At 42.2% G+C, this 26,134-nt stretch overlaps 1 protein-coding gene and 1 long non-coding RNA gene across 20 annotated transcripts in view; one reads left to right on the top strand and one right to left on the bottom strand.

Moving 5' to 3' along the window:
- Positions 1–25,591, top strand: LOC127001974 (uncharacterized). Of its 2 annotated transcripts, XR_007755617.1 has the most exons (3): positions 1–93; positions 11,990–12,254; positions 24,849–25,591. It is a non-coding gene; the product is annotated as an uncharacterized LOC127001974 (long non-coding RNA). The 2 variants fall into 2 exon arrangements; XR_007755616.1 differs by lacking the exon at positions 1–93 and having other exon boundaries at positions 11,356–12,254.
- The window catches only part of LOC127001941 (L-selectin-like), a 38,278-nt gene that overhangs the window by 4,473 nt on the left and 7,671 nt on the right, over positions 1–26,134 (bottom strand). Inside the window, exons 2-5 of one of the 18 annotated variants that reach the window (XM_050867211.1) lie at positions 14,225–14,262; positions 13,902–14,073; positions 13,562–13,664; positions 12,908–13,345 (exon numbers count right to left, since the gene is read on the bottom strand). In XM_050867211.1, coding sequence (XP_050723168.1) covers positions 13,204–13,345; positions 13,562–13,664; positions 13,902–14,073; positions 14,225–14,262 — 455 coding nt within the window. In that variant the 3' untranslated portion in view covers positions 12,908–13,203. Of the gene's footprint in view, positions 1–375; positions 391–5,892; positions 6,389–7,381; positions 7,529–7,739; positions 7,843–12,907; positions 13,346–13,561; positions 13,665–13,901; positions 14,074–14,224; positions 14,263–18,192; positions 18,363–19,031; positions 19,275–19,518; positions 19,622–19,858; positions 20,012–24,879; positions 25,941–26,134 lie in introns of those variants that run through there. The other 17 variants (XR_007755571.1, XR_007755575.1, XR_007755605.1 and 14 more) reach the window with 17 other exon arrangements.

Here is a 26,134-nt window from a genome sequence, read left to right on the forward strand (position 1 = left end):
CCGCTTTACAGTAGTTTAGTCAGACCCCACTTGAAATATGCAGTACAGTTTTGATCTCCCCACCATGTAAAAAGGACATTGCTAAATTAGAAGGTGTACAACGTCAGGCAAGAAAAATGATCCCTTCCTTGCGCAACAAACCCTACGACGAGATGCTCTCCACCCTTTAAAACATGTTCTTTCTTGAGAAACGTTGCCTCCGAGGAAAACTGATTGAATGTTTTAAAATACTTAATGGTTTTACGAATGTGGACAAATCAAAATTATTCATGATCAGTGACACTTTGCGAACTTTTTTTTGTTTTACAGCACAGAGAGGGCAACAAAAAGCGATTAGTATAGAGTTGCCAAAAGAGAGGTCAATTTCGGATGGAGAGGTGTCTTCATACCCTTTTTTTTTTCGGTATTTCGTTGGGGATATACCCGAAGGGAGGAAGGCGGTGCATGCCGCGCAACCACCAAGACGTCGGGTAGAGAGATGCCCAATTCTTTCAAGTGGAGAACTCCCAACAACGGGCTGGGGGTGTCGGAAAGAGCCCCCAACCTTTCCACTCCAATGGAACCGGGTAGGACTCGAACCTATACGCTCCAGCACCCTCCTCTCCCCCCCAACCGGAGCGGAAGGCGGAGACTCAGCCACTGGACCACAGGAGCCCCCTACACTCCTTTTGAAAGAGGTCAAGTCATATACAGGGAGACGCAATCTTGGCTAGCTGTAGGTGGCCAGAGCCGCCGAAGGCATAGCCTGTTTTTAGCACTGAATAAGAGTTTTTTTAATTTTTTTTAAATTTTTTTTTTTACTGATGTTGTATTCGTGTTGTTATAGTAAGAGTTGGTATTTTATTTTAGTATTTTTTTTTCAGTCAGTTGATACTTGTGCTGTTGTTGTTTTTTAATTCAAACTTTTCAAGATTTTTTTTTATAGCGTGTGTATGAGATGAAAAATAAATTTTCCCTCTTTTGAAAAGAATATGTCAAATACTTTATCACATTTTATTTCCTTTCATAAGAATATCATAAGTTGGGTGAGGCGAATTGCTCAATAAATACATATTTAGAATGACAATGGTTACCATAATAATTTGAATACAGAGAGAGAGAGAGAGAGAGAGAGAGAGAGAGAGAGAGAGAGAGAGAGAGAGAGAGAGAGAATTTAGATAAATACAATTAAATAAGGAAGACAATATCTGATAATCACACACGAAAATACAGAAAGTCGCAAGATCTCTCTCACATGGGGAATTATAAAAGACAGGCATTGGTTGGGAAGAGAAAGGAGTGCGGAGAAAAGCTTTTCATCATGGCTGTCAGGGGGAAGATAAGGACATCTGGTGAAATGTGATGAAGACAGGCATCCTAGCTCCTGCGCTCACACACGGTGGGTTTCCTGTGGGAGCATGCGACGTCGTGCCATTTGAGCCCATCACCGTAAATATTGTCCAGCACGGCGAGACAATCTTCATTCCCTTCACGGTTGTCTGGCTGAGGACGTCCTCTCCTGTAGGATGAAACACATACCACCGTTTGTCACCAGCCACACACTGAGCATAAATTCAGAATAACGAATTCTTAAATTTTGTTGAAGGGAAGAGCCTTTGGCAATCCTGCTACACGCGCGCGCGCACACACACACACACACACACACACACACACACACACACACACACACACACACACACACACATACACACTCACACATCGGAATAACTCACCCGCCGGTGTGGGACCAGTCAGCAAAGTCGAGGGGACTACCATTGGCCCAGGTGAAACCTCTGCCGCTCCTACGGCCTCCCGTCCAGATGTATTGGAGTCTCTCTGTGAGAGTCAGAAAAGCTTCTTTTATTCTTTACTTAAAGTATTGTGGCAAAATAACTTGCCACTTTGTTTTCTTTTTTATTCGTTTATAAGCACAACTGGATATTAAAGCAACTGAATCAAGTTACACAGAGCACATTACATCGATCATTTATATTATTAGTATTAAATGGAGAATCTCATAATACTTTATTGTAACTCTAATGGATGAGTATGAAAAATTCAATCACTACTTACCATTCCTAATCAGACCATAGATAAAGCTATTCTTCGCAGGAGAGTCAATGGTAACAGCAGCCCATCCACCGCCCAGCCCTCTGCAGTAAGATTCTGCCCCACCGCCGGTCAGCTGACTCTGGCCGTTCCGCCAGGAGTAGTTGTAATCAATACCTCCTTCCGAGTGGTGGACCTGAAACAAAAGGCAAAGTCTATGCTGCTAATGCTTATAGCAGACCACCGTCACACGATGATATCATCCCATGAGGATTATAGCGAGTCAACAAGAGCATTCTTCTTCCTAAACGATTGTTGTCTGCAATAATTTTCTATTATAAACATACCTGGCCTCCTCTGTTTCCACCATCATCTCTGAAACCGCCTCCCCTGTTGAACTGCTGGCGGCCCCTGTTCTTACTGAACCCCCGCTGCGGCACGCAGGCAGCGAGCCCCACCAACAGCAGCAAGACCACGAATTTCATCTGTTGGTGAAGAATCATGTGCTTGAATGTGTGTTAATGTATTTATATATATATATATATATATATATATATATATATATATATATATATATATATATATATATATATATATATATATATATATATATATATATATATGATGGGGTGGTCAGGGGCGGGGGAAGTGTCTGTAATTCACCACAGCCTGATCACGTGTTGGACTCGTAATCGCCAGCAGGTACCCTCCCGACATGAGCAAGTGCTATTTATCGTCGATCTGTGGGTACTGCCAGGACCTCACACACCCCATCCCCCTTGCTCAAGGGGGGACAGTAACCGGTCCTAGTCAACGGAAAGAATCCGGCCTGAGCGGGCTCGAACCGCCGCCCTGTCAGACTGTGAAGCCTGGCAGCGCAGGGCTGTACAAGTTGCGCCACGAAATGGTGTGTGTGTGTGTGTGTGTGTGTGTGTGTGTGTGTGTGTGTGTGTGTGTGTGCTCCAACTGCATGTTCGTAATAGTAGTAACACAAGAGAAATCCAAGATCCATAATTATCTCTTAAAAGAGAAAACGATGATTCACGGCGTTATTATTTGATCACATTTAAGCTGACGTATAGAATGAAAGTGTCCGAATCCCTACCAACTTCTTTTGTCGTCTTATTAGCCAACTTGACCAGCAAAACACTTCTGGTGAAATTAATCCTTGCTATCTTTTGAACGGCCTCATTCAATGTTTTGAAGATAGGGCCACATTCCTTACAACTCCCTCTTCTCGCCTGGACAACTCGCACACACACTGCTGCATCACATGAGCGTCAAAACATCGCTCACCCATTCCTCTGTATCCCAAAGTCTCTGATGCAAAAGTGACGTCACGGTGTTAGTCCAGAGGAGTGTGTTGCCGCGAAGGTAAATACGATATCTCAAATAATGCACGTTGTGTTGTGTTGAGTGGACAAGAAAAAAACAATAGAGTAACTGGGTCTCTGACGTTAATTATTTTTTTTCTTCATCACTCATGTTAATGCAAAAACATTTCTGGCACTTTGGAAGGTAAATACAACAAGCCCCTGAAAACTATGGTAAATTAAATAAATGACGATAAAGTACTCATGCATTGGCCACTGTTGGATCCATTACTGCGGATCATGTTGAGAACGAGTAGATGGTTCTCGAAGATGGACGTTCATTGATTAAGCTTTTTCTCACCAAGAGTAGCTCTAGTTGGTTGGGGCTTAATCTAAAGGTTTCACAGCATGCATAATTACGTTTGGATGAAACTGTGATTGAAAAAGATTCGAAAGAAATAAAGAAAAACCATAGCAATGAGAAAAAAGTAAGACAGCCTTGTAAGCATTAAAAAGGCATATGCGTGATTTTTTTTTCCATCCTGAACACCATATTAGCTGCTGCAACTGTCAGTAGCCTTTTTCCTTTTTGTCTCGTCCCTCTGGCCACTGTTTTCCCTACTCGAATACTTCACTTACCTTGGCAAGATCGCAAGTGCCGACCAGAGGCTCTGCAGCGCCTTATATACTCGCGTCGCCACCTTAGTGGGTTAAGGACTAACTGGAAGACTCCACCTTCACACAACGTTAACATTTTTGCAGACAATATCGTTCATTCTCATTTCGTGACGGTCGTAGCCACTCTGTTACTCAGGGTGATTTTTTTCTTAATGTGTGCATGTGGGTGGGTGGGTGTGGCTGTGGTGGAAGTGGAGTCGCCTCACCTGCTCTCAACCAACAGCACACAGATAGAAGGGAAAAGTTTTCTCGCCAGGCTTTATGTCAAGTACTGTTTGGGGACATTTTGCTTGTACAAAATGCAATGATCTCTCACACACACACACACACACACACACACACACACACACACACACACTCTCTCTCTCTCTCTCTCTCTCTCTCTCTCTCTCTCTCTCTCTCTCTCTCTCTCTCTCTCTCTCTCTCTCTCTCTCTCTCTCTCTCTCTCTCTCTCTCTCTCTCTCTCTCTCTCTCTCTCTCTCTCTCTCTCTCTCTCTCTTTTCATGGTCCCATTTTACGAGAAGCGAAGTAACACTAATAAAAGTCCAGCTTGGTGTAATAGCGAAATTAAACATTCGGTTAAGGAGAGAAAATTGTCTTACAGGCTAAAGAAAGAGCAAAACACGCCCGAAAACATTAGACTTTATCATGAAGCCAGGCGGTGAGTAAAAAGATTAGTATGTCATCAAATCAGGCAAAGTGTTGATATGAAGAAAACATTGCAGCCACCTGTGAAAATAAAACGAAATCCTTCTTCAGTTATATAAACAACAGAAAGGCGATCAGAAGTGGAATTGGACCTCTAACAAACTGACGGTGAACTAGTGACTGACAGCCAACACGTTGCGAACTTGTTAAACAATTACTTTTCCTCGGTATTTAATACTCGCAGCCCTCCCACAACTACCACCATCACCAGCGACGACAACAGTACTAACGTAAAACTCGTTCATGCATTGCCTAACTTTGTAATATGTAATAACTACTGATGAAGTCCTAAAAGCTCTCAAATAACAAATGAAAGTCCGGGACCTGACATAGTATATCCTCTACTACTTAATTAAAGAAACAAAGAGCTAAATACCCTCCTCTCTCACAACCGTGTTCAGTATGGCCTTGCGACAAGGCATCATCCTTTCGGATTGGAAAAAGGCTAACGTAACTCGATTTTTAAGAGAGAAATACCGGGTAATTACAGGTCCATTAGTCTAACTTCAGTTGTGGGTAAGCTAGTCGAGAGCATAATCAGAGAGAATATTGTGAGTTACCTTGAGAGGCACGCATTAATTAAAGATCACAACATGGCTTCCGTAACAAAATATCCTGCCAGTTTACGACGTAAACAAACTACTAGACGTAGTCTATCTTGATTTCCAGAAATCGTTTGATAAAGTTCCACATCATAAATTACTTTATGAATTAAAGCAACTAGGTATTGACGATCAAGTGCACCAATGGATCCCGAATTGGTTGAGCAATAGACAACAAAGAGTGGTGATTGACGGATTTAACTCAGAGTGGGCGCCAGTCACTAGTGGCGTCCCTCAGGGTTCGGTCCTTGGCCCAGTGCTCTTCATTATTTACATCAACGATGTGGACATTGGAATCAATAATCTCATTAGTAAATTTGAAGACGACACACAGATTGGTAACTCGGTTCTCACTGACGAAGACAGACAAAGCCTTCAAGAGGATTTGTATAAAATTTCAGCTTGGTCTGATAGATGGGAGATGCCCTTTAATGTAGTACATAGATAAGTGCCAGGTCCTTCAAGTTGGAACAAGAAATAAGAAGTTCGATTATGAAATGCGTGGCGTCAAACTCAAAAACGTTCAGTGCGTCAAGGACTTGAGTGTCAAAATCACGTCAAACCTCAAATTCTCACAGCAAAACATCGATGCAGCAAAAAAAAAGCAAACAATGTAGGGCTTCCCTAAAAGAAACTTTTTATTAAAAAAATAAAGAAGTAATACTTCCGCTTTACAGTAGTTTAGTCAGACCCCACTTAAAATATGCAGTACAGTTTTGATCTCCCCACCATGTAAAAAGGACATTGCTAAATTAGAAGGTGTACAACGTCAGGCAACAAAAATGATCCATTCCTTGCTCAACAAACCCTACGACGAGATGCTCTCCACCCTTTAAAACATGTTCTTTCTTGAGAAACGTTGCCTCCGAGGAAAACTGATTGAATGTTTTAAAATACTTAATGGTTTTACGAATGTGGACAAATCAAAATTATTCTTTATTATCAGTGACACTTTGCGAACTTTTTTTTGTTTTACAGCACAGAGAGGGCAACAAAAAGCGATTAGTATAGAGTTGCCAAAAGAGAGGTCAATTTCGGATGGCGAGGTGTCTTCATACCCTTTTTTTTTTTTCGGTATTTCGTTGGGGATATACCCGAAGGGAGGAAGGCGGTGCATGCCGCGCAACCACCAAGACGTCGGGTAGAGAGATGCCCAATTCTTTCAAGTGGAGAACTCCCAACAACGGGCTGGGGGTGTCGGAAAGAGCCCCCAACCTTTCCACTCCAATGGAACCGGGTAGGACTCGAACCTATACGCTCCAGCACCCCCCTCCCCCCCCAACCGGAGCGGAAGGCGGAGACTCAGCCACTGGACCACAGGAGCCCCCTACACTCCTCTTGAAAGAGGTCAAGTCATATACAGGGAGACGCAATCTTGGCTAGCTGTAGGTGGCCAGAGCCGCCGAAGGCATAGCCTTTTTTTAGCACTTAATAAGAGTTTTATTTTTTTTATTTATTATTTTTTTTTTTTACTGATGTATTCGTGTTGTTATAGTAAGAGTTGGTATTTTTTTTTAGTATTTTTTTTTCACTCAGTTGATACTTGTGCTGTTGTTGTTTTTTAATTCAAACTTTTCAAGATTTTTTTTTTATAGCGTGAGTATGAGATGATATAAATTTTCCCTCTTTTGAAAAGAATATGTCAAATACTTTATCACATTTTATTTCCTTTCATGAGAATATCATAAGTTGGGTGAGGCGAATTGCTCAATAAATACATATTTAGAATGACAATGATTACCATAATAATTTGAATACAGAGAGAGAGAGAGAGAGAGAGAGAGAGAGAGAGAGAGAGAGAGAGAGAGAGAGAGAGAGAGAGAGAGAGAGAGAGAGAGAGAGAGAGAGAATTTAGATAAATACAGTGTACAGATAAGTAAGACAATATCTGATAATCACACACGAAAATACAGAAAGTCGCAAGATCTCTCTCACATGGGGAATTATAAAAGACAGGCATTGGTTGGGAAGAGAAAGGAGTGCGGAGAAAAGCTTTTCATCATGGCTGTCAGGGGGAAGATAAGGACATCTGGTGAAATGTGATGAAGACAGGCATCCTAGCTCCTGCGCTCACACACGGTGGGTTTCCTGTGGGAGCATGCGACGTCGTGCCATTTGAGCCCATCACCGTAAATATTGTCCAGCACGGCGAGACAGTCTTCATTCCCTTCACGGTTGTCTGGCTGAGGACGTCCTCTCCTGTAGGATGAAACACATACCACCGTTTGTCACCAGCCACACACTGAGCATAATTCAGAATAGCGAATTCTTAAATTTTGTTGAAGGATAGAGCCTCTGGCAATCCTGCTACACACATACACACACACACACACACACACACACACACACACACACACACACACACACACACACACACACACACACACACACACACATCGGAATAACTCACCCGCCGGTGTGGGACCAGTCAGCAAAGTCGAGGGGACTACCATTGGCCCAGGTGAAACCTCTGCCGCTCTTACGGCCTCCCGTCCAGATGTATTGGAGTCTCTCTGTGAGAGTCAGAAAAGCCTATTTTATTCTTTACTTAAAGTATTGTGGCAAAATAACTTGCCACTTTGTTTTCTTTTTTATTCGTTTATAAGCACAACTGGATATTAAAGCAACTGAATCAAGTTACACAGAGCACATTACATCGATCATTTATATTATTAGTATTAAATGGAGAATCTCATAATACTTTATTGTAACTCTAATGGATGAGTATGAAAAATTCAATCACTACTTACCATTCCTAATCAGACCATAGATAAAGCTATTCTTCGCAGGAGAGTCAATGGTAACAGCAGCCCATCCACCGCCCAGCCCTCTGCAGTAAGATTCTGCCCCACCGCCGGTCAGCTGACTCTGGCCGTTCCGCCAGGAGTAGTTGTAATCAATACCTCCTTCCGAGTGGTGGACCTGAAACAAAAGGCAAAGTCTATGCTGCTAATGCTTATAGCAGACCACCGTCACACGATGATATCGTCCCATGAGGATTATAGCGAGTCAACAAGAGCATTCTATCTTCCTAAACGATTGTTGTCTGCAATAATTTTCTATTATAAACATACCTGGCCTCCTCTGTTTCCACCATCATCTCTGAAACCGCCTCCCCTGTTGAACTGCTGGCGGCCCCTGTTCTTACTGAACCCCCGCTGCGGCACGCAGGCAGCGAGCCCCACCAACAGCAGCAAGACCACGAATTTCATCTGTTGGTGAAGAATCATGTGCTTGAATGTGTGTTAATGTATTTATATATATATATATATATATATATATATATATATATATATATATATATATATATATATATATATATATATATATATATATATATATATATGATGGGGGTGGTCAGAGGGCGGGGGGGGGAAGTGTGTCTATAATTCACCACAGCCTGATCACGTGTTGGACTCGTAATCGCCAGCAGGTACCCTCCCGACATGAGCAAGTGCTATTTATCGTCGATCTGTGGGTACTGCCAGGACCTCACACACCCCATCCCCCTTGCTCAAGGGGGGACAGTAACCGTTCCTGGTCAACGGAAAGAATCCGGCCTGAGCGGGCTCGAACCGCCGCCCTATCAGACTGTGAAGCCTGGCAGCGCAGCGCTCTACAAGTTGCGCCACGAAGTGGTGTGTGTGTGTGTGTGTGTGTGTGTGTGTGTGTGTGCTCCAACTGCATGTTCATAATAGTAGTAACACAAGAGAAATCCAAGATCCATAATTATCTCTTAAAAGAGAAAGCGATGATTCACGGCGTTAGTATTTGATCACATTTAAGCTGACCTATAGAATGAAAGTGTCCGAATCCCTACCAACTTCTTTTGTCGTCTTATTAGCCAACTTGACCAGCAAAACACTTCTGGTGAAATTAATCCTTGCTATCTTTTGAACGGCCTCATTCAATGTTTTGAAGATAGGGCCACATTCCTTACAACTCCCTCTTCTCGCCTGGACAACTCGCACACACACTGCTGCATCACATGAGCGCCAAAACATCGCTCACCCATTCCTCTGTATCCCAAAGTCTCTGATGCAAAAGTGACGTCACGGTGTTAGTCCAGAGGAGTGTGTTGCCGCGAAGGTAAATACGATATCTCAAATAATGCACGTTGTGTTGTGTTGAGTGGACAAGAAAAAAACAATAGAGTAACTGGGTCTCTGACGTTAATTATTTTTTTTCTTCATCACTCATGTTAATGCAAAAACATTTCTGGCAATTTGGAAGGTAAATACAACAAGCCCCTGAAAACTATGGTAAATTAAATAAATGACGATAAAGTACTCATGCATTGGCCACTGTTGGATCCATTACTGTGGATCATGTTGAGAACGAGTAGATGGTTCTCGAAGATGGACGCTCATTGGTTAAGCTTTTTCTCACCAAGAGTAGCTCTAGTTGGTTGGGGCTTAATCTAAAGGTTTCACAGCATGCATAATTACGTTTGGATGAAACTGTGATTGAAAAAGATGCGAAAGAAATAAAGAAAAACCATAGCAATGAGAAAAAAGTAAGACAGCCTTGTAAGCATGTAAAAGGCATATGCGTAATTTTTTTTTCCATCTTGAACACCATATTAGCTGCTGCAACTGTCAGTAGCCTTTTTCCTTTTTGTCTCGTCCCTCTGGCCACTGTTTTCCCTACTTGAATACTTCACTTACCTTGGCAAGATCGCAAGTGCCGACCAGAGGCTCTGCAGCGCCTTATATACTCGCGTCGCCACCTTAGTGGGTTAAGGACTAACTGGAAGACTCCACCTTCACACAATGTTAACATTTTTGCAGACAATATCGTTCATTCTCATTTCTTGACGGTCGTAGCCACTCTGTTACTCAGGGTGATTTTTTTCTTAATGTGTGCATGTGGGTGGGTGGGTGTGGCTGTGGTGGAAGTGGAGTCGCCTCACCTGCTCTCAACCAACAGCACACAGATAGAAGGGAAAAGTTTTCTCGCCAGGCTTTTTGTCAAGTACTGTTTGGGGACATTTTGCTTGTACAAAATGCAATGATCTCTCTCTCACACACACACACACACACACACACACACACACACTCTCTCTCTCTCTCTCTCTCTCTCTCTCTCTCTCTCTCTCTCTCTCTTTCATGGTCCCATTTTGCGAGTAGTGAAGTAACACTAATAAAAGCCCACCTTGGTGTAATAGAGAAATTAAGCATTCGGTTATGGAAATTTGTCTTACAGGCTAAAGGAAGAGCAAAAAACGCCCGAACACATTAGACTTTATCATGAAGCCAGGCGGCGAGTAAAAAAGATTAGTATGTCAGGCAAAGCGTAGATATGAAGAAAACATTGCAGCCACCTGTGAAAATAAAACGAAATCCTTCTTCAGTTATATAAACAAGAGAAAGGCGATCAGAAGTGGAATTGGACCTCTAACAAACTGACGGTGAACTAGTGACTGACAGCCAACACGTTGCGAACTTGTTAAACAATTACTTTTCCTCGGTATTTAATACTCGCAGCCCTCCCACCACTACCACCATCACCAGCGACGACAACAGTACTAACGTAAAACTCGTTCATGCATTGCCTAACTTTGTAATATAATAACTACTGATGAAGTCCTAAAAGCTCTCAAATAACAAATGAAAGTCCGGGACCTAACATAGTATATCCTCTACTACTTAATTAAAGAAACAAAGAGCTAAATGCCCTCCTCTCTCACAACCGTGTTCAATATGGCCTTGCGACAAGGCATCATCCTTTCGGATTGGAAAAAGGCTAACGTAACTCGATTTTTAAGAGAGAAATACCGGGTAATTACAGGTCCATTAGTCTAACTTCAGTTGTAGGTAAGCTACTCGAGAGCATAATCAGAGAGAATATTGTGAGTTACCTTGAGAGGCACGCATTAATTAAAGATCACAACATGGCTTCCGTAACAAAAAATCCTGCCAGTTTACGACGTAAACAAACTACTGGACGTAGTCTATCTTGATTTCCAGAAATCGTTTGATAAAGTTCCACATCATAAATTACTTTATGAATTAAAGCAACTAGGTATTGACGATCAATTGCACCAATGGATCCCGAATTGGTTGAGCAATAGACAACAAAGAGTGGTGATTGACGGATTTAACTCAGAGTGGGCGCCGGTCACTTGTGGCGTCCCTCAGGGTTCGGTCCTTGGCCCAGTGCTCTTCATTATTTACATCAACGATGTGGACGTTGGAATCAATAATCTCATTAGTAAATTTGAAGACGACACACAGATTGGTAACTCGGTTCTCACTGACGAAGACAGACAAAGCCTTCAAGAGGATTTGTATAAAATTTCAGCTTGGTCTGATAGATGGGAGATGCCCTTTAATGTAGTACATAGATAAGTGCCAGGTCCTTCAAGTTGGAACAAGAAATAAGGAGTTCGATTACGAAATGCGCGGCGTCAAACTCAAAAACGTTCAGTGCTTCAAGGACTTGGGTGACAAAATCACGTCAAACCTCAAATTCTCACAGCAAAACATCGATGCAGCAAAAAAAAGCAAACAATGTAGGGTTTCACTAAAAGAAACTTTTTATTAAAAAAATAAAGAAGTAATACTTCCGCTTTACAGTAGTTTAGTCAGACCCCACTTAAAATATGCAGTACAGTTTTGATCTCCCCACCATGTAAAAAGGACATTGCTAAATTAGAAGGTGTACAACGTCAGGCAACAAAAATGATCCCTTCCTTGCGCAACAAACCCTACGACGAGATGCTCTCCACCCTTTAAAACATGTTCTTTCTTGAGAAACGTTGCCTCCGAGGAAAACTGATTGAATGTTTTAAAATACTTAATGGTTTTACGAATGTGGACAAATCAAAATTATTCATTATCAGTGACACTTTGCAAACTTTTTTTTGTTTTACAGCACAGAGAGGGCAACAAAAAGCGATTAGTATAGAGTTGCCAAAAGAGAGGTCAATTTCGGATGGCGAGGTGTCTTCATACCCTTTTTTTTTTTCGGTATTTCGTTGGGGATATACCCGAAGGGAGGAAGGCGGTGCATGCCGCGCAACCACCAAGACGTCGGGTAGAGAGATGCCCAATTCTTTCAAGTGGAGAACTCCCAACAACGGGCTGGGGGTGTCGGAAAGAGCCCCCAACCTTTCCACTCCAATGTAACCGGGAAGGACTCGAACCTATACGCTCCAGCACCCCCCAACCGGAGCGGAAGGCGGAGACTCAGCCACTGGACCACAGGAGCCCCCTACACTCCTCTTGAAAGAGGTCAAGTCATATACAGGGAGACGCAATCTTGGCTAGCTGTAGGTGGCCAGAGCCGCCGAAGGCATAGCCTGTTTTTAGCACTGAATAAGAGTTTTTTTAATTTTTTTTAAATTTTTTTTTTTACTGATGTTGTATTCGTGTTGTTATAGTAAGAGTTGGTATTTTATTTTAGTATTTTTTTTTATAGCGTGTGTATGAGATGAAAAATAAATTTTCCCGCTTTTGAAAAGAATATGTCAAATACTTTATCACATTTTATTTCCTTTCATAAGAATATCATAAGTTGGGTGAGGCGAATTGCTCAATAAATACATATTTAGAATGACAATGGTTACCATAATAATTTGAATACAGAGAGAGAGAGAGAGAGAGAGAGAGAGAGAGAGAGAGAGAGAGAGAGAGAGAGAGAGAGAGAGAGAGAGAGAGAGAGAATTTAGATAAATACAGTGTACAGATAAGGAAGACAATATCTGATAATCACACACGAAAATACAGAAAGTCGCAAGATCTCTCTCACATGGGGAATTATAAAAGACAGGCATTGGTTGGGAAGAGAAAGGAGTGCGGAGAAAAGCTTTTCATCATGGCTGTCAGGGGGAAGATAAGGACATCTGGTGAAATGTGATGAAGACAGGCATCCTAGCTCCTGCGCTCACACACGGTGGGTTTCCTGTGGGAGCATGCGACGTCGTGCCATTTGAGCCCATCATTGTAAATATTGTCCAGCACGGCGAGACAGTCTTCATTCCCTTCACGGTTGTCTGGCTGAGGACGTCCTCTCCTGTAGGATGAAACACATACCACCGTTTGTCACCAGCCACACACTGAGCATAAATTCAGAATAACGAATTCTTAAATTTTGTTGAAGGGAAGAGCCTCTGGCAATCCTGCTACACACACACACACACACACACACACACACACACACACACACACACACACACACACACACACACACACACACACACACACACACACACACATCGGAATAACTCACCCGCCGGTGTGGGACCAGTCAGCAAAGTCGAGGGGACTACCATTGGCCCAGGTGAAACCTCTGCCGCTCTTACGGGCTCCCGTCCAGATGTATTGGAGTCTCTCTGTGAGAGTCAGAAAAGCTTCTTTTATTCTTTACTTAAAGTATTGTGGCAAAATAACTTGCCACTTTGTTTTCTTTTTTATTCGTTTATAAGCACAACTGGATATTAAAGCAACTGAATCAAGTTACACAGAGCACATTACATCGATCATTTATATTATTAGTATTAAATGGAGAATCTCATAATACTTTATTGTAACTCTAATGGATGAGTATGAAAAATTCAATCACTACTTACCATTCCTAATCAGACCATAGATAAAGCTATTCTTCGCAGGAGAGTCAATGGTAACAGCAGCCCATCCACCGCCCAGCCCTCTGCAGTAAGATTCTGCCCCACCGCCGGTCAGCTGACTCTGGCCGTTCCGCCAGGAGTAGTTGTAATCAATACCTCCTTCCGAGTGGTGGACCTGAAACAAAAGGCAAAGTCTATGCTGCTAATGCTTATAGCAGACCACCGTCACACGATGATATCATCCCATGAGGATTATAGCGAGTCAACAAGAGCATTCTTCTTCCTAAACGATTGTTGTATGCATTAATTTTCTATTATAAACATACCTGGCCTCCTCTGTTTCCACCATCATCTCTGAAACCGCCTCCCCTGTTGAAATGCTGGCGGCCCCTGTTCTTACTGAACCCCGCTGCGGCACGCAGGCAGCGACCCCCCCCAACAGCAGCAAGACCACGAATGTCATCTGTTGGTGAAGAATCATGTGCTTGAATGTGTGTTAATGTGTGTGTGTGTATATATATATATATATATATATATATATATATATATATATATATATATATATATATATATATATATATATATATATATATATATATATATATATATGATGGGGGTGGTCAGAGGGCGGGGGGGGGGGAAGTGTGTCTGTAATTCACCACAGCCTGATCACGTGTTGGACTCGTAATCGCCAGCAGGTACCCTCCCGACATGAGCAAGTGCTATTTATCGTCGATCTGTGGGTACTGCCAGGACCTCACACACCCCATCCCCCTTGCTCAAGGGGGGACAGTAACCGTTCCTGGTCAACGGAAAGAATCCGGCCTGAGCGGGCTCGAACCGCCGCCCTATCAGACTGTGAAGCCTGGCAGCGCAGCGCTCTACAAGTTGCGCCACGAAGTGGTGTGTGTGTGGGTGTGTGTGTGTGTGTGTGTGGGTGTGTGTGTGCGTGTGTGTGCTCCAACTGCATGTTCATAATAGTAATAACACAAGAGAAATCCAAGATCCATAATTATCTCTTAAAAGAGAAAGCGATGATTCACGGCGTTAGTATTTGATCACATTTAAGCTGACCTATAGAATGAAAGTGTCCGAATCCCTACCAACTTCTTTTGTCGTCTTATTAGCCAACTTGACCAGCAAAACACTTCTGGTGAAATTAATCCTTGCTATCTTTTGAACGGCCTCATTCAATGTTTTGAAGATAGGGCCACATTCCTTACAACTCCCTCTTCTCGCCTGGACAACTCGCTTTTACACTGCTGCATCACATGAGCGTCAAAACATCGCTCACCCATTCCTCTGTATCCCAAAGTCTCTGATGCAAAAGTGACGTCACGGTGTTAGTCCAGAGGAGTGTGTTGCCGCGAAGGTAAATACGATATCTCAAATAATGCACGTTGTGTTGTGTTGAGTGGACAAGAAAAAAACAATAGAGTAACTGGGTCTCTGACGTTAATTATTTTTTTTCTTCATCACTCATGTTAATGCAAAAACATTTCTGGCACTTTGGAAGGTAAATACAACAAGCCCCTGAAAACTATGGTAAATTAAATAAATGACGATAAAGTACTCATGCATTGGCCACTGTTGGATCCATTACTGCGGATCATGTTGAGAACGAGTAGATGGTTCTCGAAGATGGACGCTCATTGGTTAAGCTTTTTCTCACCAAGAGCAGCTCTAGTTGGTTGGGGCTTAATCTAAAGGTTTCACAGCATGCATAATTACGTTTGGATGAAACTGTGATTGAAAAAGATTCGAAAGAAATAAAGAAAAACCATAGCAATGAGAAAAAAGTAAGACAGCCTTGTAAGCATGAAAAAGGCATATGCGTGATTTTTTTTTCCATCGTGAACACCATATTAGCTGCTGCAACTGTCAGTAGCCTTTTTCCTTTTTGTCTCGTCCCTCTGGCCACTGTTTTCCCTACTCGAATACTTCACTTACCTTGGCAAGATCGCAAGTGCCGACCAGAGGCTCTGCAGCGCCTTATATACTCGCGTCGCCACCTTAGTGGGTTAAGGACTAACTGGAAGACTCCACCTTCACACGACGTTAACATTTTTGCAGACAACATCGTTCATTCTCATTTCGTGACGGTCGTAGCCACTCTGTTACTCAGGGTGATTTTTTTCTTAATGTCTGCATGTGGGTGGGTGGGTGTGGCTGTGGTGGAAGTGGAGTCGCCTCACCTGCTCTCAACCAACAGCACACAGATAGAAGGGAAAAGTTTTCTCGCCAGGCTTTTGTCAAGTACTGTTTGGGGTCATTTTGCTTGTACAAAATGCAATGATCTCTCTCACACACACACACACACACACACACACACACACACACACACACACACACACACACTCTCTCTCTCTCTCTCTCTCTCTCTCTCTCTCTCTCTCTCTCTCTCTCTCTCTCTCTCTCTCTCTCTCTCTCTCTCTCTCTCTCTCTCTTTTCATGGTCCCATTTTACGAGAAGCGAAGTAACACTAATAAAAGTCCAGCTTGGTGTAATAGCGAAATTAAACATTCGGTTAAGGAGAGAAAATTGTCTTACAGGCTAAAGAAAGAGCAAAACACGCCCGAAAACATTAGACTTTATCATGAAGCCAGGCGGTGAGTAAAAAGATTAGTATGTCATGAAATCAGGCAAAGTGTTGATATGAAGAAAACATTGCAGCCACCTGTGAAAATAAAACGAAATCCTTCTTCAGTTATATAAACAACAGAAAGGCGATCAGAAGTGGAATTGGACCTCTAACAAACTGACGGTGAACTAGTGACTGACAGCCAACACGTTGCGAACTTGTTAAACAATTACTTTTCCTCGGTATTTAATAATCGCAGCCCTCCCACAACTACCACCATCACCAGCGACGACAACAGTACTAACGTAAAACTCGTTCATGCATTGCCTAACTTTGTAATATAATAACTACTGATGAAGTCCTAAAAGCTCTCAAATAACAAATGAAAGTCCGGGACCTAACATAGTATATCCTCTACTACTTAATTAAAGAAACAAAGAGCTAAATGCCCTCCTCTCTCACAACCGTGTTCAATATGGCCTTGCGACAAGGCATCATCCTTTCGGATTGGAAAAAGGCTAACGTAACTCGATTTTTAAGAGAGAAATACCGGGTAATTACAGGTCCATTAGTCTAACTTCAGTTGTAGGTAAGCTACTCGAGAGCATAATCAGAGAATATTGTGAGTTACCTTGAGAGGCACGCATTAATTAAAGATCACAACATGGCTTCCGTAACAAAAAATCCTGCCAGTTTACGACGTAACGAAACTACTAGACGTACTCTATCTTGATTTCCAGAAATCGTTTGATAAAGTTCCACATCATAAATTACTTTATGAATTAAAGCAACTAGGTATTGACGATCAATTGCACCAATGGATCCCGAATTGGTTGAGCAATAGACAACAAAGAGTGGTGATTGACGGATTTAACTCAGAGTGGGCGCCGGTCACTTGTGGCGTCCCTCAGGGTTCGGTCCTTGGCCCAGTGCTCTTCATTATTTACATCAACGATGTGGACGTTGGAATCAATAATCTCATTAGTAAATTTGAAGACGACACACAGATTGGTAACTCGGTTCTCACTGACGAAGACAGACAAAGCCTTCAAGAGGATTTGTATAAAATTTCAGCTTGGTCTGATAGATGGGAGATGCCCTTTAATGTAGTACATAGATAAGTGCCAGGTCCTTCAAGTTGGAACAAGAAATAAGAAGTTCGATTACGAAATGCGCGGCGTCAAACTCAAAAACGTTCAGTGCGTCAAGGACTTGAGTGACAAAATCACGTCAAACCTCAAATTCTCACAGCAAAACATCGATGCAGCAAAAAAAAGCAAACAGTGTAGGGTTTCACTAAAAGAAACTTTTTATTAAAAAAATAAAGAAGTAATACTTCCGCTTTACAGTAGTTTAGTCAGACCCCACTTAAAATATGCAGTACAGTTTTGATCTCCCCACCATGTAAAAAGGACATTGCTAAATTAGAAGGTGTACAACGTCAGGCAACAAAAATGATCCCTTCCTTGCGCAACAAACCCTACGACGAGAGGCTCTCCACCCTTTAAAACATGTTCTTTCTTGAGAAACGTTGCCTCCGAGGAAAACTGATTGAATGTTTTAAAATACTTAATGGTTTTATGAATGTGGACAAATCAAAATTATTCATTTTCAGTGACACTTTGCGAACTTTTTTTTGTTTTACAGCACAGAGAGGGCAACAAAAAGCGATTAGTATAGAGTTGCCAAAAGAGAGGTCAATTTCGGATGGAGAGGTGTCTTCATACCCTTTTTTTTTTTCGGTATTTCGTTGGGGATATACCCGAAGGGAGGAAGGCGGTGCATGCCGCGCAACCACCAAGACGTCGGGTAGAGAGATGCCCAATTCTTTCAAGTGGAGAAGGCCCAACAACGGGCTGGGGGTGTCGGAAAGAGCCCCCAACCTTTCCACTCCAATGGAACCGGGTAGGACTCGAACCTATACGCTCCAGCACCCCCCAACCGGAGCGGAAGGCGGAGACTCAGCCACTGGACCACAGGAGCCCCCTACACTCCTCTTGAAAGAGGTCAAGTCATATACAGGGAGACGCAATCTTGGCTAGCTGTAGGTGGCCAGAACCGCCGAAGGCATAGCCTGTTTTTAGCGCTGAATAAGAGTTTTTTATTTATTTTTTATTTTATTTTTTTATTTTTTTACTGATGTTGTATTCGTGTTGTTATAGTAAGAGTTGGTATTTTATTTTAGTATTTTTTTTTTATAGCGTGTGTATGAGATGAAAAATAAATTTTCCCGCTTTTGAAAAGAATATGTCAAATACTTTATCACATTTTATTTCCTTTCATAAGAATATCATAAGTTGGGTGAGGCGAATTGCTCAATAAATACATATTTAGAATGACAATGGTTACCATAATAATTTGAATACAGAGAGAGAGAGAGAGAGAGAGAGAGAGAGAGAGAGAGAGAGAGAGAGAGAGAGAGAGAGAGAGAGAGAGAGAGAGAGAATTTAGATAAATACAGTGTACAGATAAGGAAGACAATATCTGATAATCACACACGAAAATACAGAAAGTCGCAAGATCTCTCTCACATGCGGAATTATAAAAGACAGGCATTGGTTGGGAAGAGAAAGGAGTGCGGAGAAAAGCTTTTCATCATGGCTGTCAAGGGGAAGATAAGGACATCTGGTGAAATGTGATGAAGACAGGCATCCTAGCTCCTGCGCTCACACACGGTGGGTTTCCTGTGGGAGCATGCGACGTCGTGCCATTTGAGCCCATCATTGTAAATATTGTCCAGCACGGCGAGACAGTCTTCATTCCCTTCACGGTTGTCTGGCTGAGGACGTCCTCTCCTGTAGGATGAAACACATACCACCGTTTGTCACCAGCCACACACTGAGCATAAATTCAGAATAACGAATTTTTAAATTTTGTTGAAGGGAAGAGCCTCTGGCAATCCTGCTACACGCACACGCACACACACACACACACACACACACACACACACACACACACACACACACACACACACACACACACACACACACACACACACACACACACACACACACACACACACACATCGGAATAACTCACCCGCCGGTGTGGGACCAGTCAGCAAAGTCGAGGGGACTACCATTGGCCCAGGTGAAACCTCTGCCGCTCTTACGGGCTCCCGTCCAGATGTATTGGAGTCTCTCTGTGAGAGTCAGAAAAGCTTCTTTTATTCTTTACTTAAAGTATTGTGGCAAAATAACTTGCCACTTTGTTTTCTTTTTTATTCGTTTATAAGCACAACTGGATATTAAAGCAACTGAATCAAGTTACACAGAGCACATTACATCGATCATTTATATTATTAGTATTAAATGGAGAATCTCATAATACTTTATTGTAACTCTAATGGATGAGTATGAAAAATTCAATCACTACTTACCATTCCTAATCAGACCATAGATAAAGCTATTCTTCGCAGGAGAGTCAATGGTAACAGCAGCCCATCCACCGCCCAGCCCTCTGCAGTAAGATTCTGCCCCACCGCCGGTCAGCTGACTCTGGCCGTTCCGCCAGGAGTAGTTGTAATCAATACCTTCCGAGTGGTGGACCTGAAACAAAAGGCAAAGTCTATGCTGCTAATGCTTATAGCAGACCACCGTCACACGATGATATAATCCCATGAGGATTATAGCGAGTCAACAAGAGCATTCTTCTTCCTAAACGATTGTTGTCTGCAATAATTTTCTATTATAAACATACCTGGCCTCCTCTGTTTCCACCATCATCTCTGAAACCGCCTCCCCTGTTGAACTGCTGGCGGCTCCTGTTCTTACTGAACCCCCGCTGCGGCACGCAGGCAGCGAGCCCCACCAACAGCAGCAAGACCACGAATTTCATCTGTTGGTGAAGAATCATGTGCTTGAATGTGGGTTAATGTATGTATATATATATATATATATATATATATATATATATATATATATATATATATATATATATATATATATATATATATATATATATATATATATATATATATATATATATATATATATATATATATATATATATATATATATATATATGATGGGGTGGTCAGGGGCAGGGGGGAAGTGTGTCTGTAATTCACCACAGCCTGATCACGTGTTGGACTCGTAATCGCCAGCAGGTATCCTCCCGACATGAGCAAGTGCTATTTATCGTCGATCTGTGGGTACTGCCAGGACCTCACACACCCCATCCCCCTTGCTCAAGGGGGGACAGTAACCGGTCCTAGTCAACGTAAAGAACCCGGCCTGAACGGGCTCGAACCGCCGCCCTGTCAGACTGTGAAGCCTGGCAGCGCAGCGCTTTACAAGTTGCGCCACGAAGTGGTGTGTGTGTGTGTGTGTGTGTGTGTGTGTGTGTGTGTGTGTGTGTGTGCTCCAACTGCATGTTCATAATAGTAGTAACACAAGAGAAATCCAAGATCCATAATTATCTCTTAAAAGAGAAAGCGATGATTCACGGCGTTTGTTTTTTATCACATTTAAGCTGACGTATAGAATGAAAGTGTCCGAATCCCTACCAACTTCTTTTGTCGTCTTATTAGCCAACTTGACCAGCAAAACACTTCTGGTGAAATTAATCCTTGCTATCTTTTGAACGGCCTCATTCAATGTTTTGAAGATAGGGCCACATTCCTTACAACTCCCTCTTCTCGCCTGGACAACTCGCACACACACTGCTGCATCACATGAGCGCCAAAACATCGCTCACCCATTCCTCTGTATCCCAAAGTCTCTGATGCAAAAGTGACGTCACGGTGTTAGTCCAGAGGAGTGTGTTGCCGCGAAGGTAAATACGATATCTCAAATAATGCACTTTGTGTTGTGTTGAGTGGACAAGAAAAAAACAATAGAGTAACTGGGTCTCTGACGTTAATTATTTTTTTTCTTCATCACTCATGTTAATGCAAAAACATTTCTGGCAATTTGGAAGGTAAATACAACAAGCCCCTGAAAACTATGGTAAATTAAATAAATGACGATAAAGTACTCATGCATTGGCCACAGTTGGATCCATTACTGTGGATCATGTTGAGAACGAGTAGATGGTTCTCGAAGATGGACGCTCATTGGTTAAGCTTTTTCTCACCAAGAGTAGCTCTAGTTGGTTGGGGCTTAATCTAAAGGTTTGACAGCATGCATAATTAGGTTTGGATGAAACTGTGATTGAAAAAGATTCGAAAGAAATAAAGAAAAACCATAACAATGAGAAAAAAGTAAGACAGCCTTGTAAGCATGAAAAAGGCATATGCGTGATTTTTTTTCTCCATTTTGAACACCATATTAGCTGCTGCAACTGTCAGTAGCCTTTTTCCTTTTTGTCTCGTCCCTCTGGCCACTGTTTTCCCTACTCGAATACTTCACTTACCTTGGCAAGATCGCAAGTGCCGACCAGAGGCTCTGCAGCGCCTTATATACTCGCGTCGCCACCTTAGTGGGTTAAGGACTAACTGGAAGACTCCACCTTCACACGACGTTAACATTTTTGCAGACAATATCGTTCATTCTCATTTCGTGATAGTCGTAGCCACTCTGGTACTCAGGGTGATTTTTTTCTTAATGTCTGCATGTGGGTGGTTGGGTGTGGCTGTGGTGGAAATGGAGGCGCCTCACCTGCTCTCAACCAACAGCACACAGATAGAAGGGAAAAGTTTTCTCGGCAGGCTTTATGTCAAGTACTGTTTGGGGACATTTTGCTTGTACAAAATTCAATGATCTCACACACACACACACACACACACACACACACACACACACACACACACACACACACACTCTCTCTCTCTCTCTCTCTCTCTCTCTCTCTCACACATCAATGCATCGATGCAGCAAATAAAGCGAATAGAATGCGGGGCTCCATTTAAATAAACTTTTATTAAAAAAATAAAGACTTATTTTTTTCCGCTTTACAATAGTTTAGTCAGACCCCACTAGGAATATGCGGTACAGTTTTGATCTCCCAACCATGCAAATGACATTGCAAAATTATGTGTTCAACGTCGGGCAACAAAAATGATCCCTTCCCTGCGCAACAAACCTTACGACGAAAGGCTTTTAACCTTAAACATGTTCTCTCTTGAGAAACGTCGCCTCCGAGGAAAACTGATCGAATGTTTTAAAATACTTAATGGTTTCACGAATGTAGACAGAACAAAATTGTTTATGATCGATGACACTTTGCGAACGAGGAACAATGGCACAAAACTCAAATGTAGACAAGTAAATTCAGACTACACCAAATTTTTCTTCACCAACGTTGTAGTGCGAGAATGGAATAACCTCCCACCATCAGTGGTCCAGTGTAACACGATTGACTCCTTTAAAAACAAGCTCGATCGTCACTTCCTTGAACTTAATATTAACTAGAGTAGAAAAGCAACGTTTTGGAGCCATCTGATTAATGTAAAATCACTTAGGTTTAAGGACAGACCACCTAGTCTGGACCATGGGGTCTGTGTGTTCTGATTTTCTATGTAAATCTCTCTCTCTCTCTCTCTCTCTCTCTCTCTCTCTCTCTCTCTCTCTCTCTCTCTCTCTCTCTCTCTCTCTTTTTTCATGGTCCCATTTTACGAGAAGCGAAGTAACACTAATAAAAGTCCAGCTTGGTGTAATAGCGAAATTAAACATTCGGTTAAGGAGAGAAAATTGTCTTACAGGCTAAAGAAAGAGCAGAACACGCCCGAAAACATTAGACTTTATCATGAAGCCAGGCGGTGAGTAAAAAGATTAGTATGTCATCAAATCAGGCAAAGTGTTGATATGAAGAAAACATTGCAGCCACCTGTGAAAATAAAACGAAATCCTTCTTCAGTTATATAAACAACAGAAAGGCGATCAGAAGTGGAATTGGACCTCTAACAAACTGACGGTGAACTAGTGACTGACAGCCAACACGTTGCGAACTTGTTAAACAATTACTTTTCCTCGGTATTTAATACTCGCAGCCTTCCCACCACTACCACCATCACCAGCGACGACAACAGTACTAACGTAAAACTCGTTCATGCATTGCCTAACTTTGTAATATAATAACTACTGATGAAGTCCTAAAAGCTCTCAAATAACAAATGAAAGTCCGGGACCTAACATAGTATATCCTCTACTACTTAATTAAAGAAACAAAGAGCTAAATGCCCTCCTCTCTCACAACCGTGTTCAATATGGCCTTGCGACAAGGCATCATCCTTTCGGATTGGAAAAAGGCTAACGTAACTCGATTTTTAAGAGAGAAATACCGGGTAATTACAGGTCCATTAGTCTAACTTCAGTTGTAGGTAAGCTACTCGAGAGCATAATCAGAGAGAATATTGTGAGTTACCTTGAGAGGCACGCATTAATTAAAGATCACAACATGGCTTCCGTAACAAAAAATCCTGCCAGTTTACGACGTAACGAAACTACTAGACGTACTCTATCTTGATTTCCAGAAATCGTTTGATAAAGTTCCACATCATAAATTACTTTATGAATTAAAGCAACTAGGTATTGACGATCAAGTGCACCAATGGATCCCGAATTGGTTGAGCAATAGACAACAAAGAGTGGTGATTGACGGATTTAACTCAGAGTGAGCGCCGGTCACTTGTGGCGTCCCTCAGGGTTCGGTCCTTGGTTCAGTGCTCTTCATTATTTACATCAACGACGTGGACGTTGGAATCAATAATCTCATTAGTAAATTTGAAGACGACACACAGATTGGTAACTCGGTTCTCACTGACGAAGACAGACAAAGCCTTCAAGAGGATTTGTATAAAATTTCAGCTTGGTCTGATAGATGGGAGATGCCCTTTAATGTAGTACATAGATAAGTGCCAGGTCCTTCAAGTTGGAACAAGAAATAAGAAGTTCGATTACGAAATGCGCGGCGTCAAACTCAAAAACGTTTAGTGCGTCAAGGACCTGGGTGTCAAAATCACGTCAAATCTCAAATTCTCACAGCAAAACATCGATGCAGCAAAAAAAGCAAACAATGTAGGGCTTCACTAAAAGAAACTTTTTATGAAAAAAATAAAGAAGTAATACTTCCGCTTTACAGTAGTTTAGTCAGACCCCACTTGAAATATGCAGTACAGTTTAGATCTCCCCACCATGAAAAAAGGACATTGCTAAATTAGAAGGTATACAACTTCAGGCAACAAAAATGATCCCTTCCTTGCGCAACAAACCCTACGTCGAGAGGCTCTCCACCCTTTAAAACATGTTCTCTCTTGAGAAACGTTGCCTCCGAGGAAAACTGATTGAATGTTTTAAAATACTTAATGGTTTTATGAATGTGGACAAATCAAAATTATTCATTATCAGTGACACTTTGCGAACTTTTTTTTGTTTTACAGCACAGAGAGGGCAACAAAAAGCGATTAGTATAGAGTTGCCAAAAGAGAGGTCAATTTCGGATGGAGAGGTGTCTTCATACCCTTTTTTTTTTCGGTATTTCGTTGGGGATATACCCGAAGGGAGGAAGGCGGTGCATGCCGCGCAACCACCAAGACGTCGGGTAGAAAGATGCCCAATTCTTTCAAGTGGAGAAGGCCCAACAACGGGCTGGGGGTGTCGGAAAGAGCCCCCAACCTTTCCACTCCAATGGAACCGGGTAGGACTCGAACCTATACGCTCCAGCACCCCCCTCCCCCCCCCAACCGGAGCGGAAGGCGGAGACTCAGCCACTGGACCACAGGAGCCCCCTACACTCCTCTTGAAAGAGGTCAAGTCATATACAGGGAGACGCAATCTTGGCTAGCTGTAGGTGGCCAGAGCCGCCGAAGGCATAGCCTGTTTTTAGCACTGAATAAGAGTTTTTTTATTTATTTATTTATTTATTTATTTATTTTTTACTGATGTTGTATTCGTGTTGTTATAGTAAGAGTTGGTATTTTATTTTAATATTTTTTTTATAGCGTGTGCATGAGATGAAAAATAAATTTTCCCGCTTTTGAAAAGAATATGTCAAATACTTTATCACATTTTATTTCCTTTCATAAGAATATCATAAGTTGGGTGAGGCGAATTGCTCAATAAATACATATTTAGAATGACAATGGTTACCATAATAATTTGAATACAGAGAGAGAGAGAGAGAGAGAGAGAGAGAGAGAGAGAGAGAGAGAGAGAGAGAGAGAGAGAGAGAATTTAGATAAATACAGTGTACAGATAAGGAAGACAATATCTGATAATCACACACGAAAATACAGAAAGTCGCAAGATCTCTCTCACATGGGGAATTATAAAAGACAGGCATTGGTTGGGAAGAGAAAGGAGTGCGGAGAAAAGCTTTTCATCATGGCTGTCAGGGGGAAGATAAGGACATCTGGTGAAATGTGATGAAGACAGGCATCCTAGCTCCTGCGCTCACACACGGTGGGTTTCCTGTGGGAGCATGCGACGTCGTGCCATTTGAGCCCATCATTGTAAATATTGTCCAGCACGGCGAGACAATCTTCATTCCCTTCACGGTTGTCTGGCTGAGGACGTCCTCTCCTGTAGGATGAAACACATACCACCGTTTGTCACCAGCCACACACTGAGCATAAAATCAGAATAACGAATTCTTAAATTTTTTTGAAGGGAAGAGCCTCTGGCAATCCTGCTACACACACACACACACACACACACACACACACACACACACACACACACACACACACACACACACACACACACACACACACACA

The sequence above is a fragment of the Eriocheir sinensis genome, chromosome 2 (assembly GCF_024679095.1).
Source record: "Eriocheir sinensis breed Jianghai 21 chromosome 2, ASM2467909v1, whole genome shotgun sequence".
In the NCBI taxonomy this organism is placed as follows: Eukaryota; Metazoa; Arthropoda; class Malacostraca; order Decapoda; family Varunidae; genus Eriocheir; species Eriocheir sinensis.